The sequence below is a fragment of the Orbilia oligospora genome (genome assembly GCF_000225545.1).
Source record: "Orbilia oligospora ATCC 24927 unplaced genomic scaffold scaffold00193, whole genome shotgun sequence".
Lineage (NCBI taxonomy): Eukaryota > Fungi > Ascomycota > Orbiliomycetes > Orbiliales > Orbiliaceae > Orbilia > Orbilia oligospora.
Genome location: NW_011645750.1, coordinates 387,697 through 405,421, shown reverse-complemented (window position 1 = coordinate 405,421; position 17,725 = coordinate 387,697). Strand labels below are relative to the sequence as shown.

Below are 17,725 nucleotides of genomic sequence, written 5' to 3'. Positions count from 1 at the left end.
CGGGTGGGTTCGAATTGATACTATATTGTACTATACTGTTACACGTCGCTTGGTTAACTATTGAAAATTCTCTTCGAAGGAATATACAGACTTAGGCTCATTAGTTTCTCAAGCAGAAATGTTGAGATTCTGAGCTTTCGCTCTCAATTAATATTTTGTGCACTAATCTAGGTTCCGAATGCCCCGTGCTTCAAGTTCAAAATACCTAAGATGATCATATGATATCACAATAGCCGGGAATATTTCGCATACAGTAGGTTACCAGATATCAGTCATATATAACAGCGAAAGGGTCAAAAGTTCATTCATTGGATGCCTTTGGGCCTAGACTTGCGCATGCATCAAGGCATCCGGTTCTAGCCCGCCAAGCCCGTTCCATATAAATGACCCTAACATTATGTTCCACGTGATCTGGATCCTTTTGGGACATATCTGGATCCTGACTAAGCTTTTAAACTCGCCTCGTTCACCGACCATTCTCCATTTCTTCAGCTGCGCCTTTGCATTCTAACTTGCACCCAAACAATACAGAGTGCGGTTATAACTAAAAAAGTGCTAAAACCCCCCCCTCCTTTCCCTTTTGATTGTGGACTACGTGATTTTTTTCGATCTAGTTGTTGAATAGTCTTCGCCGTGAACGGGTTTTTTTTTGACTTCTATTCGTATTGGAATATTAATTCGTATTCGCAATATTGATTTGATTTCTTGAGTGCTGTGTCGTGCTGTATTCCCGTCAACGTCACCTAAAGCCCTTCCACCTAGATCAATCTACAACCATCCACTTAGTTCCAAACAAACCAACTTTCTCACATTTTCCCTACACATATCACCTTCTTTATCACCCTCGGTGTCCTATATTTTTCCCCATTCAATCCTAATCCTCTACATCTCCTCCCCCAAAAGAGCCATGGGCAAAGGCAAGGAAATTGATACCGCTAGCGGCGGTGCCACTGGGACCTTCGAAGACCCCCACAAACTCACCTTCAGCATCAAAGATCTCCCCGCGAACTCCGTAGTTCTCTATCCCGACCAAGCGCAGATTACCCGTGACATTGAAAATGTCCAATTGAAAGTACGTACGCATGTTTTCTAACTTTTCCCTAAAATATTTCCGTAAGATCCTCTCCTAGGGCCCTTGTTGTTGAAGTTCCGTGAAATATGATGATATCGGGTTTAGCTACATATCAAAAAACCAGTGACGGAAAGCTAACATGTATGACCTATTTTTTTAAAAAAAAACAGCCGGGTGTCAACGAAGTCACAATTAAAGATCTGACAGGATATTGCCAAGAACACTCGATCAAAGTAGAGGGTAAAGGCGATGCCGTCATCACCGATATGGTCGTCGAAATAGCATGGTTCACCAGACCTCCCGGGCAAGGTCTCTTCGGCCAGCGTGCCCAGACCAGCTTTTCAGATGATTCTTCAGAATCAGAAGATTCGGAATCCGAGTCTGAATCTGAACTTGACCCGGAGGAAGACCCTGCATTTGCTGAAATCCGACAGATCGATAAGGACATCAAGGAGATTCGTGCTTCTGCCCAAGATGCCGCCGAAGAGTTGAAGAATGCCGAAGTTCAGCTTGGAGCATTGGAAAAATATGGTGGCACGATTACAGCTGAAGTAGCTGCCCCGGAGACCATGACCCAGTTCTTAGATGCGTACCAAGAGTCGCGCAAGATCTTGTATAAGCAGCACAAAGCTGCCAAAGCCACACTCGAGAAGCTGGACAAGAGCTTGGTTGCTAAGCAGAAAGAGAGAGCCAAGAAGTTGAAGGGGCCGACAGCTGCTAAGCTTAAGGCTGTTAGGGATAAAGCTAAGTCCAAGGCAAAGAAAACCGAGGCGAAGAGAGAAAAGAGAGAGCAAAAGGAGGCAGAGAGGCGTCTTCGCCCCGGGAATAGCTATCGCGTCAAGGTCATGGTCGAGACCAACTCTGAAACTGAAGCTAGCCTCACCCTTAAATACCGTAAGTACTATCAATCACCTTTCTCTTCGTGCATCAAGATATCACTAACAGCCGCAGTTGTCTACAATGCCAAGTGGTATCCACGCTACGACTTACGTCTCGACAGCACCTCCAACACTGGACAAATCGTTTACCGTGCTCATTTCGAGAACAAGACATATGAGACCTGGCGCGATGCAAAGATCACCTTCTCGTCATCAGCCCAAACATTTGGCGGGTTGAGGGAAGTCGTCCCTGTTATGACACCTTGGACACTCTCACTTCAGAAAGGATTCAATCGCTTTGCCGGGGATTCCGATAACACCGCGGGGTTGTATTCTATCAAAGAGCAGCAAGCTCTTGCAAAGAAAGGCGTTTTGTTTGGTAACAACGTAAGTGGAGTACTGAATACCTCATTTGGGAATAAAACGCATACTAACCCTCACATCAGAAGCAACAGCAGCAGCAAATGCAACAGCAGGCAAATATTGTTCAGGCCCAACAAGCCCAAGTTAATCAAATGAACCAACAGCCGGCGGCGAAAATGGGTGGGCTTTTTGGACAGGCGAATATATCGAATAACCAGGGATTCGTCGGCTTCGGCCAACCAGCTCCAAATCAAGCGCCTGCTGCTGGCGGATTATTTGGTGCTCCAAATAGCAATAACATTCCAGGAGCATCTACTCTAGGTGATCTCCCTGTTCAGGGCGCCTCCAACCCTTTCGGTGGGTTCGGCGCAACTCAGCAAGCAGCTACCGGTTTCGGACAGGCCACAAGTCTTTTTGGGCAACAAGCGCAATCGGCCTTTGGGGCGACTGGAGGCGCATTATTCGGTGGCGGAGGTGCAGCTCCTCCTCCTCCTCCACCTCCTACGGATGCTGATCAGAGTGGGCCATCAAATGAAAAGCCTGAGGGGGACCCAGCGGCTGGAGATGATGGTGCTTCTACCCTTGCACCATCCCGTGCCTCGATGCTTATCGCTGAATCCAGCAGCTACGAGTCTTACGGAATGACGACCGCGTATGACATCTCTGGCTTGAAAACCATCAAATCGAGTCCTCTTGTCCGGCGCCAGGTGATCAGTACTATTGATCTTCCGTCTGTCATATTCACTTCAGTCGCAGTTGCTAAACTTCGTTCCGCTGCCTTCCTTAAGGCTCGCTTCAAGAACGCTTCCAAGCATACCTTCCTTCGTGGTGTCGCAGGACTCACTGTCGACGGTTCCTTCTTGGGGCAAACGAATATTCCACATTGTCCTCCTGACGATGTCATTAGTCTCTCACTGGGTGTAGACACCGGAGTTCATGTCTCCTATGCCAAACCTACACTCGTTTCTTCATCCCAAGGATTTATTTCCAAGGAGAATGTCACACTCTACAAACGTTCAATTTTCATCCACAATGCCAAATCGCAACAATTGACACTCACGGTCCTCGATCAAATCCCAATCTCTGAAGATGAGCGCCTTAGGGTTAATGTTGTTAATCCCAAGGGTCTCCGTGATGGCGGGGATCCCGTCAAGACCGGCGCTCCTGGTAGTACCAACCTGGATAACAAATGGGGCGCTGCCTCTGCCGTTATGAAAACTGCTGGGAATGGAGAGATCACGTATACTGTCAAATTGGAGAAAGGAAGAAGCTGCAAGTTGCCATTGGAGTATGAGGTCAAGTTGCCCGCCGGCGAGAAGATCGTTGGACTAACTTAGATCCAAATGCATTGAATTATCTATTTGCAACCATTGCTTGACTTTTTCGCAGCCACTAGTCCGACTTCTTTTTTATTTCGTCTCTTTCTAAAACATTAAGGCCTACTTATGTACTCTCTCTTGAAGGATCAGGACCATGATCGAAAATGTATATTAGTTTTATCAATACGTCGCTGCAAGCAATAATAACTGGTCCAATCACCTTTCTCCAACCCCCCATACAATCTCGTAGACCCCTCCCCCACAACCAGACTATACATAGTATACGTATACGTACCGAGAGAAAGAAGTAAGACAAATGCATAGTATGATATCATAGCCAGTGCGTTGTTTTTGTGGTTGCCAAGCAGTGGCCAAAAGCGTGTTTATGTACGCATCTCCTATTCAGGCAATTTGGACCTCCTTCGCCCAATGGCCATTAATTTCGACAGTCTGAATTCGAATCCTCCGGCCAGTCGGCCTCTTCGGTCTTTCGCATTGGCTCGCTGTCGTTGTAGTCATAGTCGCCTTTTTTCTCTCTGAAGATCGGAATATAAAACTCCCTCGGCCTCCACGCGGCGTGAAAGTCGCAAAAACATCCTTTTCTTATCGATTGTCGCGCCGTCCCGGTTAATCACTTCTATATCAGGGGATCCATCGACGTTACATTCGCTGATTATATCATGACCATGGCATTTACACTGCTTCTATTCTTGTAGACTTTCGATACAATCTTCGCTATAATCACCATCTTTGTCTTCTATTTTATCTTTTACACTTTTTTTAGTTTTTCTTCGTTTCTTTCTTCTCTTTAGATCTTGCGCGCAGACATTTCAAATTCATCTCTCATAGAACAGAAAAAAAACATAATCTCTAATATACACCTCCTTCTCCGCCACATATAAACAAATCATACTTCTGTTAACTCCTCTGCACTCTCAAAATCCTACCCCTCATTCCAATCTGGGGTCGGTCAGATAGCAGAGACGCAATTCCTTTTTCTAAAAAGAAAATAATGAATTAAATGTCTTCCGCATACCGCCACGAATACCTCGAACCACCCCACGCCCGCCGTCCATTCCTTCATACAGACGTTGACATCTCGTCGAACACCGCGCTCTCTACCACCGCTGTAGGCTCCTCACCCGAGGGCACAGTCTACAATAATTCATCCGACCAGCTTCTCAGCCAGGGAGGAAATAGACTTCCACCTCCCCAACGGGCGGTTGAAATCCCACCTGGTGAGATCGATTTAATCCCGCCTCTGAGGACAGGCGCATATTCCGTTTCGCCTGATAGTGAACGGTCTGTCAGTGGTGGCGTTACCGGGGCTGGTTTAGGTACCTTTGGATCAAGGAATCAAGCAGGAGCAAGTGGTGGTGGACTCGAAGGGGAAGAAAGAGAGTCTGATATATTAGAAACCGACGAGAAAGCTAGTTTATTTACACGATTTACACGGCGCTGGAGGAATCCTGTGCTGGTAGCGATTATAATTATGTTACTTATTGGGCTGATATTGGGATTGGCCATTGGTCTGACGAAGGGACAGTCGAAGGGAGGGAATAATAAGATCATAGTGAAGAGTCGGCCATATTATCCGTCACCGAGAGGAGGATGGGTGCCATCATGGCAGGATGCCTACGAACAGGCTGCAAAACTAGTGAGGGATATGGATGTCCCCGAGAAGGTCAACTTGACAACAGGAGTGGGGTGGAGCATGGTATGATAATCTTTAAATCGTAACCTTTAATAAACTGTTGCATGCTGACGAATTTCGAATAGGGCCCCTGTGTCGGTAATACCGGGTCGACAAAGCGTATTGGAAGTCTTTGCCTTCAAGATGGGCCGGCTGGTATCCGTTTCGCAGACGACATCACCGCCTTCCCAGCTGGTGTTACAGTCGCAGCTACCTGGTCGAAATATCACATGTACGCCCGTGGCAAAGCACTCGGCGCCGAAGCCCGTGCGAAGGGTGTAAATGTCATCTTAGGACCTTGCCTGGGCCCCCTTGGAAGATTCCCCGTCGGCGGTAGAAACTGGGAAGGTTTTGGCTCCGATCCTTATCTACAAGGTGTCGCATCAGGTATTACGATTGAAGCGATACAAAGCGAAGGAGTCATTGCGACCGCAAAACATTACATTGGAAACGAACAAGAAAGATTTCGACAAGTCCCCGAAGCACACGGACAGGGATGGCCGAATGTTACCGAAGCACTCAGTTCAAATATCGGAGACAGGACACTGCACGAGTTATATCTCTGGCCCTTTGCAGAAGCAGTCCATGCAGGAGTCGGTGCGATCATGTGTTCCTACAACCAAGTCAATAACTCCTACGCCTGCCAGAACAGCTACCTGCTAAATAATGTATTGAAAGATGAACTTGGATTTCAAGGATTTGTCATGAGTGATTGGTTGGCACATCACAGTGGAGTCGCAAGCGCTTTGGCAGGTATGGACATGAGCATGCCTGGCGACGCCAAATCCTTTTTGGATGGTGAAACATACTGGGGCAGCTTCCTTACCGAGTCCGTGGTCAACAAGACGCTTCCGATCGAGCGACTAGACGATATGGCACTGAGAATTGTGGCGACATGGATTAAGATGGGTCAGCATAAAGATTTCCCCGATGTCTCTTTCTCCAGCTGGACAAAGCTCCGAGATGGATTTGTTTACCAAGGAACCTTTTCGGGTCCTATGGATGTCGTCAATGACTTCGTGGACGTCAGACAGAACCACTCGGTTATCGCGCAGGAGATTGCAGCAGAAGGCATCGTTCTTCTGAAGAACTTAAACAACTCTGCGCTCCCAATGAATGACAAGAAACTGCCTAGAGCAATCATGATATTTGGATCAGATGCTGGACCAAGCCCTAACGGCCCGAACGGGTGTATCGATCGAGGGTGCAACCAAGGAACTCTCGGACAAGGCTGGGGTTCCGGATCAGTCGACTACGGCTACCAGATCACACCGCTCGAAGCCATACAAGCACGCCTGCTAGGTCGACGAGGGAAGAAGCCACTCGTCGAATATTCGCTTGACGATCAGGACCTCGGTCGAGCTTCGAGACTCGCAGAGACACCTGGAGCCAAGTGTTTCGTCTTCGTATCTTCAGACTCTGGAGAAGCATATCTTTCCTCGGAAGGGCACTTGGGCGACCGAAATGACCTCAACCTCTGGCACGGCGGTGACGACTTGATCAAAACCGTCGCGGCGAAATGTAACGATACGGTCGTCGTAGTCCACAGTGTTGGCGCCGTCGTTATGGAAGAATGGATCAATAACCCAAATGTCACAGCGGTTCTAATGGCCCACCTTCCCGCCTCCGAATCCGGCTCTTCACTTGTCAATGTCCTCTGGGGCGACGTCCCACCATCTGGCCATCTACCTTACACCATCGGCAAGTCTCTCGAAGATTATGGCCCTTATGGTGATATCCTTCGCCAACCCAATGGTCCTATTCCGCAGGATGACTTCAAAGACGGACTTGACATTGACTACCGCTACTTCGACGCAAATGGTATCGAACCACGTTTTGAATTCGGTTTCGGGCTCAGCTATACCGAATTCGAATACGGAAACCTTACAATCCAAAAAGTCTACCAAGGAAATCTATCATCAGAGCTCCCTCCTCCACCGGACAGAATACCCGTTCCAAAAATGAACACCAAAGTCCCAACTCCTCAAGAAGTCATATTCCCAGAAGGATTTAATCGACTAAGAAACTATCATTATCCATGGTTAACCCGTACTCAAGCCTCGGCTGTCGAAGGTCTGTTGGGATCTGACAATAAAACCGAATACCCATACCCAGAAGGATGGAACGCAGAACCACGTCCCAACCCACCACCAGGTGGCGGAGGTGAAGGCGGTCACCCGGCTCTTTACGATGTTCTATTCCACGTTGACATCGATGTCAAGAATATCGGAAAGAAACCCGGAAAGACGGTACCCCAACTCTACGTCACTTTCCCAGATGGGGTCGGGGTATACACACCCTTCAGACAGCTCAGAGGGTTTGAGAAAATAGGTGTCGGCCCAGGTGAGAGTGTGACTGTTGGGTTTGATATTAGGAGGAAGGATCTGAGCGTTTGGGATGAAGTCAGTGGGAAGGGGTGGTATATCCCTTCTGCTAAGGGGAAAGCCGTTGGGGAAGGGTATACTATTTGGGTTGGGCAGAGTAGTAGAAGAGGAGGGATTGAGGGGAAGACAACAGAGTAAGTGATTGGCCGTCGAAAAAGGGTTTCTTGTAGATATTTTTCTTCTTTTTTCTTTCTTTCTTTCAGTTCCTTTCTTCTCTCTTCTTTTCTCTTCTTTTGTGGATGAGGTTCAAGCGCCCGGCCCTCTTTTTACTTTATTTTATAATGACTACTTGTAAAGAGTATGCTTTATGACCTTCTTCTTCTTCTTTTTCCTCTTCTTCTTCTTCTTCTTCTTGTACTTTTGGATATACGGATTTGTGGATACTGGAATTTAGGATATATTTTCGTGTAATGATTAATGGTAACATATGATGTCGGGAACTAAAATTTTTGCTACGCACACTAAACAAAGCTATCATTGATGAACAAGGTCACAAGCCAATAAGCTACCAGTCATGACCATTGGATTTACGCCAGCTGGGTCTACACAGACATTGCAATGAGGGAGATATCTTTACTTGAGTCGTTATGTAAGTATGTATGTAACGTACATGCCAGTCGACGCGCGCAAATGAGAGAGAAGATGGGTGATAGGTGGGGGGTGGGAGAGAGTAGCGCTGAAGACACCATAACGATTCGAGAATGTAACAAAAATCACTTCTTATCATAACGATATGAAGGGGAAGACAGAAAGGTCTTGTAAAATATGACCGAAGGGATTTTTCGAAAAAAAAAATAGGAGAATAAAATCCTGAACGCCATGAAAACATGAAAAAATGGAAGCCAATGTAATGCACGCTATGTATGATGCAGGATGGGGTATCACGGCGTTGATAAAAAAAAGCGCGACAGAAAAGATCACAAAATCAGAGAAACAAGGAAGTAATTGAAAGGGTAAAAAAAAAGACAGGAGACAATCATGATGCAACAGTGGAGAGAAGTGAGATTTCAGTGGAGTTTTGGACGCTTCTGCCTTTCGCCAGAATCTCGAGATTGGTGTTCATCTTCCGGTCCAGGAGTTTCCATAGCTGGAGTTCCCATGTGATTGTTGCGAGCCAACGGAGCAATAGTAGTGGGAGGACGAAGGCTTTCTCCGTTTAGGAGAGTGAACCCACAGGACAGGGCACGATCGTTCATGATTCCATCGACCCTGATGACAGAATCGATGGTCTGATAGTTAGTGTCAATTAGTTGCATTATTCTCGGGTCATAGTATCGACTCAAGACCACAGGTGCGCTGACAATCCCTTCCATCGATTTGCTCTCGGAATCGGCACTGCCAACCCATTTACCGTAGTCTGTACCGGCTTTCTCCAGGTAGAATGGGATCTCAAAGGGGATCGGATCGAGAGGACGAGGAGGATCCGTGGAAAGAAGATCGCCGACGAAGTAGAGAGTGATATACCTGAGAGTATTATCTGGCTGGCCCTCAGTGTGGCCCACGGCGAGACCTAGCTTACGGATGACCATAAGGCCATGCGAAGCTGGGTCCCAGACAGACATGTCCGGTGGCGGCGGGTTTTTCTTTTGGATGCGAATTGCATCCCCGACCCAGATTTTCTCCGGGCCGAAGAAAACACCCTCCAGCTCGTAGATGATCTTGGCCTATTTATTTCGAAGCCATCACATTTAGTACAGTGATATTTCATCAAACAAATAGATGGCAATGGATGAGAAGAGTGTCACTTACCCCATCGAACGATGGTGCGACGTTCTTACGAGCGACCTGAAAAACCGCCATGGAGGGCCTCATGGCGGCCCCCCTCGAGACATGGTCGATGACAATTCCGCGAGCGTCATCTTTAACTGGAGTCTTGGCCCATGGCAGGACATATCTTAGGTTGTAGTCCTTGACGTAATTGTCACTACCGCACTTCTGGATCCGGTAGTGGGTCCCCTCAGGCTCGTCGACCATGTATGCGTCGGCATAGTCGTCGATTGTCATGGGTTTGGTCGAACCCATGACAACGGCCGTCGACGACCCGACGATATAGCCGGCGATCCATCTCCCTCCCGCACCAAAGGTGCCATCGGGGTCCGATGGATCGGAGAGCCTGAGGGGCTCTTCGAGGTCCCCGGAACCAGTGGGTTTTCTGGGTGCCTCGAACACCCACACCAACTCACCTTGGCGGAACCTCCAGGCCCCATCGTTGAGGTCCTGGCGCCTCTCGGAAAGGGCATGCTGGTAGTTAGCCATGATTGCGATTGATCTGCTCTTGGAGATTAACTCGGCTTGACGCGACATTGTGGTTTGGGATGGTCGCCTGGTCTTTTTGGTGCAGTGTTGGCAACTGCACGCGTAAAGTGGATCGTGGGTGATCGTGGTGTTTCTTGGGAGACCACTGGTAGAGCAAGAGACAGAGTTGTTAGTAAGAAAGGTATAAAACAGGTTTCAGGGATGTTACTAGATCGACAGAGGTGAGGATCAAGTAGGCAAGAAGGCAAGAAGGCAAGAAGACAGTTGGTTCGATTCCTGGAAACGGCCATACAGCTCTCACCTGGTCTCCAGACCAGCTCAACATAAGGCTGTCTATAAAACAGCCTACGAATCCCACCAAAGCCAGCCAGTCCTCCCCCCCCATACATCCATCCAGGCCCTACACAAACAGAGCGCTCCGTGCATACCTTAGAGAATCCTCGTTTTGTCTGATGATACTGGCAACATGTGGTAGAAACTCCTTTGGTGAACGGTATCTAGCTCCAGATTGGTGGCCGTAGAGATACGAATCCTGGCGCTCGATGACAAGCTTTCCCTTGTCGTCAACTGTTCCCTTCTGAGATGTGAAGATAGCATATCCAGTAGGGAGATCTCGAAGCATCCAGTCCTCTAAAAGAAAAAGAAAAATACCCAGGTTAATTTATCAGGAACTTAACACAAAAGGACATTTATGATCGTATGCATACCAGTTCCATGGAACCCAAATTCTTCGGCAACTAAATCACCAAGCTTGGCCCGATAGATATTGACTGCTGCCAAGTCATCACGAAGATACCAGTCAACCTTTTCACCAGGTTTGAGTGACTTTTGCGGATCTCTGATATTCGTAGGAAAGCTGTCAGAAGACGTTTCGAGAGACGGCAGCTGGAGAGTAAGCACTCGGCGAGTCTTCCCTGAAAGGAAGGCGACAGTTGCGTCTGCACTGAAGATCGGAGGAGGCTCCATCGTCGAGGGGAGGTTGTCGAGCGTCAATGATCTTCACCAAACGATGGGAGGTTGGTGAGAGGGCGTAGATGTAACTGAATGAGGGATGTGGGAAGAAAGCTGTTGCTAATAGAATCGAGTAGAATGGAGTTTGTGGTTTACGTGACACCAGAAACAATCAAACGCAAAGTCACGTGCCCACGCAACAACACAGCAACGCAACAGCACACCTGATTCATGCCGTATACCGCCACTACTCAGAGCTAACCCACTAATTCGAGCAGCGTTATAGCGCTATAGCGCTAAAGGGGAACGCACAGTTGAGGAGTCTGGCGACGAAACAAGGGGAACGAAACTAGTCTTACCTCATAGTAGCATTTATTTAAGTCCTTTCCCCAATATTTCGTTCGTAGAATAAATCCCCTATCGATCTCCTGTAAAATAGCCATAGTTATTTCTATTTTTCCCTTTTCTTCGTGGATGTCAACTTGTAATATTACCTCCAATTCAATTAACAATTGAAGCTAATTAAGCGGAAAATAAAATGCAACAAGAACACATATTTGAGTCAAGATAGGACCAGCAAGTCTCGTCTTGGAATATGATACGATACGATACCACATTATGGTGGGTAGTCTGGTAAAAACCCATCAACTTGTCAATGGTATTACATGCTGATCAGAGTCCCCCCGGAAATCACACATTTCTCGAGACCGATAAGATCTGGAGAATAGGTAGTTAGATCATAGGTCCCTTTCCTAGATAATGCAAGATAAATACTCACATACTTTCAGAAAGCAGTTCGACCTTATCTCCGTTTTTCATGATCCTGCATGAAATCCTTCGAGGTGTGGTATGACGGCCGCAGAATGTTTTATTTAACGAGAGAAGGATATCTACAATGATGATCGAAAATTATGAATAATGTACTTAATGCACTATGCGGGTGTATACTGGCCATTCATAACTTCAAGACAAATCAGGATCATATCAAAAGATATCCCAAGGCCGAATCCTGCTTCCACTCTTAATCAAATCATATGATACTGAAACTCGGTTTTGGAAATTCCGGAATACCCAGATCCGGGTCCAAAATATCCGCATGTACGCATGCCTCAAGAACATGGGTACAAAAACCGATTGAATGTTTGCGAGCTCCTCGATTTCGCTCATCATCTATGATTCAAATACATTCTCAGACCACTTCAGAAACAACTATACTCGCCTAGAGGGCTCTTCTGCCATCCAATGAAGCTCTATTATGGGATGATCTAGATCCATGTACTCTGCTTAGAGCTCACCGAATCACCAGCTACCATTGAGAGTTCAGTACCGATCTAATAGTCCAAGCGAAGTTAGCCGATATACAGCCATTCCACCTCCAATTCCAAAGTTGGTTTCAAAACCCGATAGTTGGAGGCTCTTACGGAGCAGATTGGTTGATTTTGGTATCCCAGTTTCGAATTTCGCCGAAGGAAAGCCTTTTCGTCTCGGACATCGCCTCCACACACAAGAGCATCTACATGTATACACTCATGTCTTGTTTGGTTGGTCTAAGCGTGCAAATGATATTCACACCTCTCTTAGTACGCACGCTACTCTACGGCCTATCCTATTCACCTATCAGTTATCATGCTGCCTAGACAGGGCTCCAATAATTAACAGCCTCTATCAAAAGGATACGTACCAATGATGGTAGCAGATTGATAACGATATCAAAGGGACCCTCGTCAGGGATATACTTAAAAAAGAAGTCTTTGGCGACGAGAGAGGACACCTAAGGACTTCACAAAAGCAAATAACAATATATCCCTTAGGAGAGTCATAGATTACTCAGGAGTAATAGCAATCTATATGCCCATCCGTACATATTACTGTATTGAGTGCTAGCTTGCAAGATTTCCGACCACAATCATCGAAATCGCTGACATCGGAGCTTGTCCGGACCCGACAGTTTGGTATTCAAATCGAATCGAGATGCCCCCGTTTATCCCGTCCTTGAGATCTCCCGCAGCGCCCAAGCCTGCAAGATAACGATAATTAAAACATCAGTTGATATATTATAAACTCCGAGAGAGAGAGAGGGATCAAGCCACGTCCTATCACATCACACCTGCATATGCATAATCGATAGCGAAACGAGGGTAACTTAAACCACTTTCAGTATTTTAATTTATTACCATCCCGCAATCTCTCGATTCCAGGCCCGTCTTTTATGTCTAACATATAAATCATATGACGGACTACTCTCATGAATCCCACAAAGTGAAGTAGGCACTCTGATAAAAAAAAAAGAATCTAACAGTTCGAAATATTCACCCGAGCACCCGCTAGCCAATCGTTCCAAACGTCCATTGTGGCGTTTGTCTACAATGTCTTAGACCTTCCCCTCGCTTCGGTTACATAGCCCATCATGCATCACCATAGCCATGGCCATATGCAATATGTGATCATGCATTGTTCGTCTCCCGGGAAATAACAGACAGCCATGTGCTCAGGCCATGGTGTCTACAGACTACGCCGATTGAGATTTAGTTGAGTCAGGATGATATGAGTTCACCTCGGTTCATGTGCTATCCCACCACCACCCAACGCTACTGGGAGTTCATCTGGAATGAAACGGTTTCGATTATTTGATGTCTTTAGAGCATCTGAATATGATATGACAAATGTTAGGCAAGAAAAAATTTACTTATTTAGTGCGTAAATTAGAGCCTCTGTCGCTTGACCAATCAATATTCGTATATTGGATGAGGGCCTGGTGAGACAGCAATAGAAACACCTACTAGCAGCGAAAAAGAAGGAAAAGTTGGAAGAGTGTTAATATCGGCGAAACACTCTTGTTTGAAAAAAGTTGTGGGGGGCAATTGGTACTTCGTTGGATTTTAGGCGTTGTGGGAGGTCGAGGATCTTCTTTTCCCTTCAGAAGCACAGCGCTTATGAGGCTTGATCAAGAATCCGAAGCTCGATCTCAAACCTCATTATCGCGATTCATACACAAGCACCACACATAAAGCAAGAAATCCTCAAATACGGACAAGTGAAAGGTTTTCTTCGCAATTACGGCGTTTCGGATTTAAATTTTCCAGAAAGAACTGATGAGATTGGTTCGTTTTCCCTGTCCTATTATCTTGATTTACGAATAGGCTTGATTCTTGATTAATTGCGTAGACGGTGTTTCAGCAAAAACAGTTGCAACCATGGCCGGAACGTTGTTCGATCGCGTGCAGACGCTGTGAATCGTGGTATCGGAGAAATTTAAACAAGGCTGATGGCTTGCTAGCTTACCAAAAGCTCTAACATTCCAGCTAGTTCTTTAGCCACGCAGTTACGTAGTAGGTTGGTTTTTCCGAGGTTGATGGGGCTTTTCTGACGACGCTAACGTTAAAGGTCTGGATTGGTATAACATTTCGCAAACTGAAGCTGAAATGTAGTAAGAAGTACCTGTATCTAACATCGATGCATCGACGAGCTCCCCCTACCTGTCTCTGTCACGAAAACGTCAAGAAACGAATAACGAATTTAACTGAAAGAGGAAGTGTAAGCTTTGTCCTTGCGGGAACAGAAAGAGGGCTGATGAAAGGTTGTGAAAAGGTTTTTCGGATGCAGCTTCGCTGCATATGAAGAATAGCCCGGTTCAAGCTTCTCATTGGCCCGCACCGTTACGTATCTTCATTCCTTATGGGATGGAGGGGTTCGATGAAGGTACATGCCCCGGAAAAAGAAAAGGCTTGCGGGCCTTTGAACCAGGATGTCGATGTTTTTCTTATTTCTACGTTTCTTTATTCAATAAAGAACGGACGACTACAAAGACGCGATGCTGATTTGTTTGATAAAAAGTGGCCCAGCCATCGACTTTTTAATCGCGCGTTCGTAACATGGACCCGTTTATTTTTGGCAGAAGCGAATCCGTCGCATGAGGACCAATGCATGGGCTTTGGGTTTGCAGTCAAGGTCAACCGATTCGTTCCCAGACTTCTGCCCCGAAAGAAACATATGTCACAATTCAGGGACGGGGACTTTGAACGGCTAACAAGAAGGGACCAAATATTTCAGGGACAGCAGACAGGCTGTGAGTGGTCCGTGAGGAACGTTCGGGTGGCCAAGGAGTCCGTGGCGGGACACAATTGCGATTGAGATCTGTGAATCTTTATTTCGATTTTCTATAGAGATTCCATGAGGGGTACATGGAGCTGTGCTCCTGTGCATATTCGGCACATGGGAAGCCATTGCATCGAACATCTGGCGAATTGGCCGACAATTGGCTGTGTGGACACCACGACACCATCTCGCCTGTGACAAGGGCAGCTAATCCTGGGGAGCTAATGTAAGTATGTGTTGTCAGACCAGACTGTGGGGTTCCTTTTCAGGTTCTTTCGTCTGGTCTCCTTCTCTCTTCTCATCTCTTGAGATGATGGTAAGAGCAATATTATGTGGTAATGTAATATTATGATATTGCTTGATGAGCAGAGGCGGTTGAGGGGACTGAAGCTGGATCCAATGACATCCAGTGACTTCTCCCAACCCTGCTTCAAGATATCTTGCTATAGCTATATCCGGCCAAAGTTATTCACTGTTGGCTCCGGACTCGATCTTATTAATATTTGTTTTGATTCCTGACATGTTCCCGTTCTATAGCAATCACGTTACATGAACATGGAAGTACGAGGAACCATGCCCTCGGGCTTCGAACCCGTTTAGCAAAACAGTAAAAGCAAAGTACCAAATAGCCCGCACAGTAGTTAGTGACGGCGGGGGCTGGTGATGCATCTAGGTCATATCCGGTTGGAAAGCAGGACGCACCTCAGACTCGCATGCATACCTTCAAGTTCGAGTTCATTCATTCAGTCTTTCCCATTGCCCGTTTTGCTCCTGCGATGAGAAACACCAGGTTCTATTTCCGGACAAGCCGATCCCTACATCATGCTGCTGCATAATCTTTAAAAGCGGCGTGACTTCTTTCTTCTTTCTCTTCTTCTACACCATGCGTTCGTTGCCGTTTGGACATTTTCAATACAATCGATTCTCTTTTCTGCTTGCCAGCTTACTTGTCTAACAAAATTATTTTCCTTGTTGCATTATCGCTTATCAACACAAATTATATCATATAAATTGATCACCCTCGCTCTCGGTACAGCAGGCAGCGCTGCCTCAGATCAGACTTTTAATCCAGACTCTCGTTCTATTGAATTGAATAACCAACAACATCGTAAACATATATCATATCCATATATATTAGAAAGATAAGAGGAAGATGTCTACAGCCACCGTTCTCAACCATCGAGTCGGCCACCGGAAACAAAGCTCTGCCCAGGCGAATTCGATTTCCAATCTTCCTGTCGAGACCATTCTGGATATCCTGGCCAATGCCACTTCTTTCCACGCTCTCAGGACTCTACTCCAGGCTTCTTCTCATAATGATAGAGTTATGCAAATATTCATGCTCAACAAGGACTATATCTACACTTCGATTGCCAAACGTCAATTCACTCCACTAGAGGACGCTCTCGCCGCAGCGTCTATGGCATCGTTGCTGGCTCCAGTCAATGAATTGGACGAACTAGATGATCCTACGGCTCCATTGACACTTCTCTCTGACCGAGAAGGGAATAACAAATCTCTTCGTGTTCGAGACAAGGGTCCAGAAGGCCTGGAGGAACGGATTCAAAAGCTTCTCATAAACGATATGGTTGCCACAGAACTCGAAACACTCTTTGAACAGCGCCTCCATGGATCTGGGTACAAACTCTCAGCTACGGAGAGGGTCATGTTTCGACAATCTCTTTATCGAATTTGGGCTTTTACCGCTGGGATCCCTCGTTTCGCCACCCGTTGTGTCTTTGATCCTGAAGAGGTCAAGCAACAATACTGGGAGGTCAGGTTCTTGTCGAGATATTCCGCTAGAGATATCTGCGAAATCGGAAAGGTTTATTCCTTCCTTGTAGGGTTGGTGGTTGAAATCTGTCGACGATGCCGTCACCAAGAATTCTTCGAACCTGGAAATGACAACGACGAAGAATACCTCTCCGGTTAGCAAAATACCTCTATACCATCTCTCCTCTGAACGTAGTGCTAATGAATTCTCCTGCAGATGTTATTGGATACCATATCTCTAAAGGACCCGACGCAGTCTTGGAGCTCTTTAAATTAGCCACCTCTGAAGCAAATCCTGCCAAAGTATCCCGCAGACTAGCTTGGGGTGCTGTTGGCTACCAACGATTCCTCATTGGTGACCTCGAATACGTCTGGTATAAAAAATATGGTGGCCTTAATTTCCGTCAAAAAAGCTTCCGCCAGAGCTCCAAGGACGCCATTTGTTCCTAAAAGTCATAAGTAATGGATGTGTATCATCAGTGGGGACGCTACAACGACAATGACAACCCGCTCTGTATCCTTTTGGTTCACATGGCTGGTTTCTACCCCGTAACGCTTACGATTTTCTTCTTCTCTATTCTTTCCCTTCAGTTTCCTTTCTAGCGACTTGTTTTTTCTTCTCCTATTTGCCCGAGCGAGCGAGCGAGTTATGTCTTTTTCTTCTTCCTGGTACTTCAATATCCTTTCCCGGCCACCTATCTTGCGAAATCTAGCGAGCGTGTGAAGCGATCCTTTCCTGTTTTCCTTTCCAAAAGTGTATCACTCACGATTTTCCTTTCAAAGATTCTTTCAAATACCTCTTCATGTTGTGGAACCTATCTACCTACGGGTACTTTGGCAGAACCACCCCCTCTCCCCTGGGGAAGCTAATAATGATTTAGAGACGGAAAACTCAGACCAATACCCTGGAAGAAAAGAAAACACTTTTTTTCTTTAGACTA

The 17,725-nt window shown here is 46.4% G+C and overlaps 4 protein-coding genes across 4 annotated transcripts; 3 read left to right on the top strand and 1 right to left on the bottom strand.

Annotated features, from left to right (window-relative positions):
- Positions 1 to 907: 907 nt before the first annotated feature.
- Positions 908 to 3,650, top strand: AOL_s00193g116 (uncharacterized protein; the record flags this gene model as incomplete). Its single annotated transcript, XM_011128727.1, has 4 exons — positions 908 to 1,072; positions 1,243 to 1,966; positions 2,024 to 2,337; positions 2,397 to 3,650. 4 exons carry the CDS (start codon positions 908 to 910, stop codon positions 3,648 to 3,650), a joined length of 2,457 nt encoding a protein of 818 aa, XP_011127029.1.
- Positions 3,651 to 4,653: 1,003 nt separating this feature from the next.
- Positions 4,654 to 7,847, top strand: AOL_s00193g115 (uncharacterized protein; the record flags this gene model as incomplete). Its single annotated transcript, XM_011128726.1, has 2 exons — positions 4,654 to 5,349; positions 5,412 to 7,847. The coding sequence occupies 2 exons, from the start codon at positions 4,654 to 4,656 to the stop codon at positions 7,845 to 7,847; spliced, it is 3,132 nt and encodes a 1,043-aa protein (XP_011127028.1).
- An 869-nt stretch (positions 7,848 to 8,716) lies between these two features.
- On the bottom strand, positions 8,717 to 10,931 carry AOL_s00193g114 (uncharacterized protein; the record flags this gene model as incomplete). Its single annotated transcript, XM_011128725.1, has 4 exons — positions 8,717 to 9,373; positions 9,459 to 10,110; positions 10,394 to 10,595; positions 10,673 to 10,931. 4 exons carry the CDS (start codon positions 10,929 to 10,931, stop codon positions 8,717 to 8,719), a joined length of 1,770 nt encoding a protein of 589 aa, XP_011127027.1.
- Positions 10,932 to 16,164: 5,233 nt separating this feature from the next.
- Positions 16,165 to 17,234, top strand: AOL_s00193g113 (uncharacterized protein; the record flags this gene model as incomplete). The annotated part of the gene is made up of 2 exons (XM_011128724.1): positions 16,165 to 16,939; positions 17,002 to 17,234. The coding sequence occupies 2 exons, from the start codon at positions 16,165 to 16,167 to the stop codon at positions 17,232 to 17,234; spliced, it is 1,008 nt and encodes a 335-aa protein (XP_011127026.1).
- Positions 17,235 to 17,725: the final 491 nt, after the last annotated feature.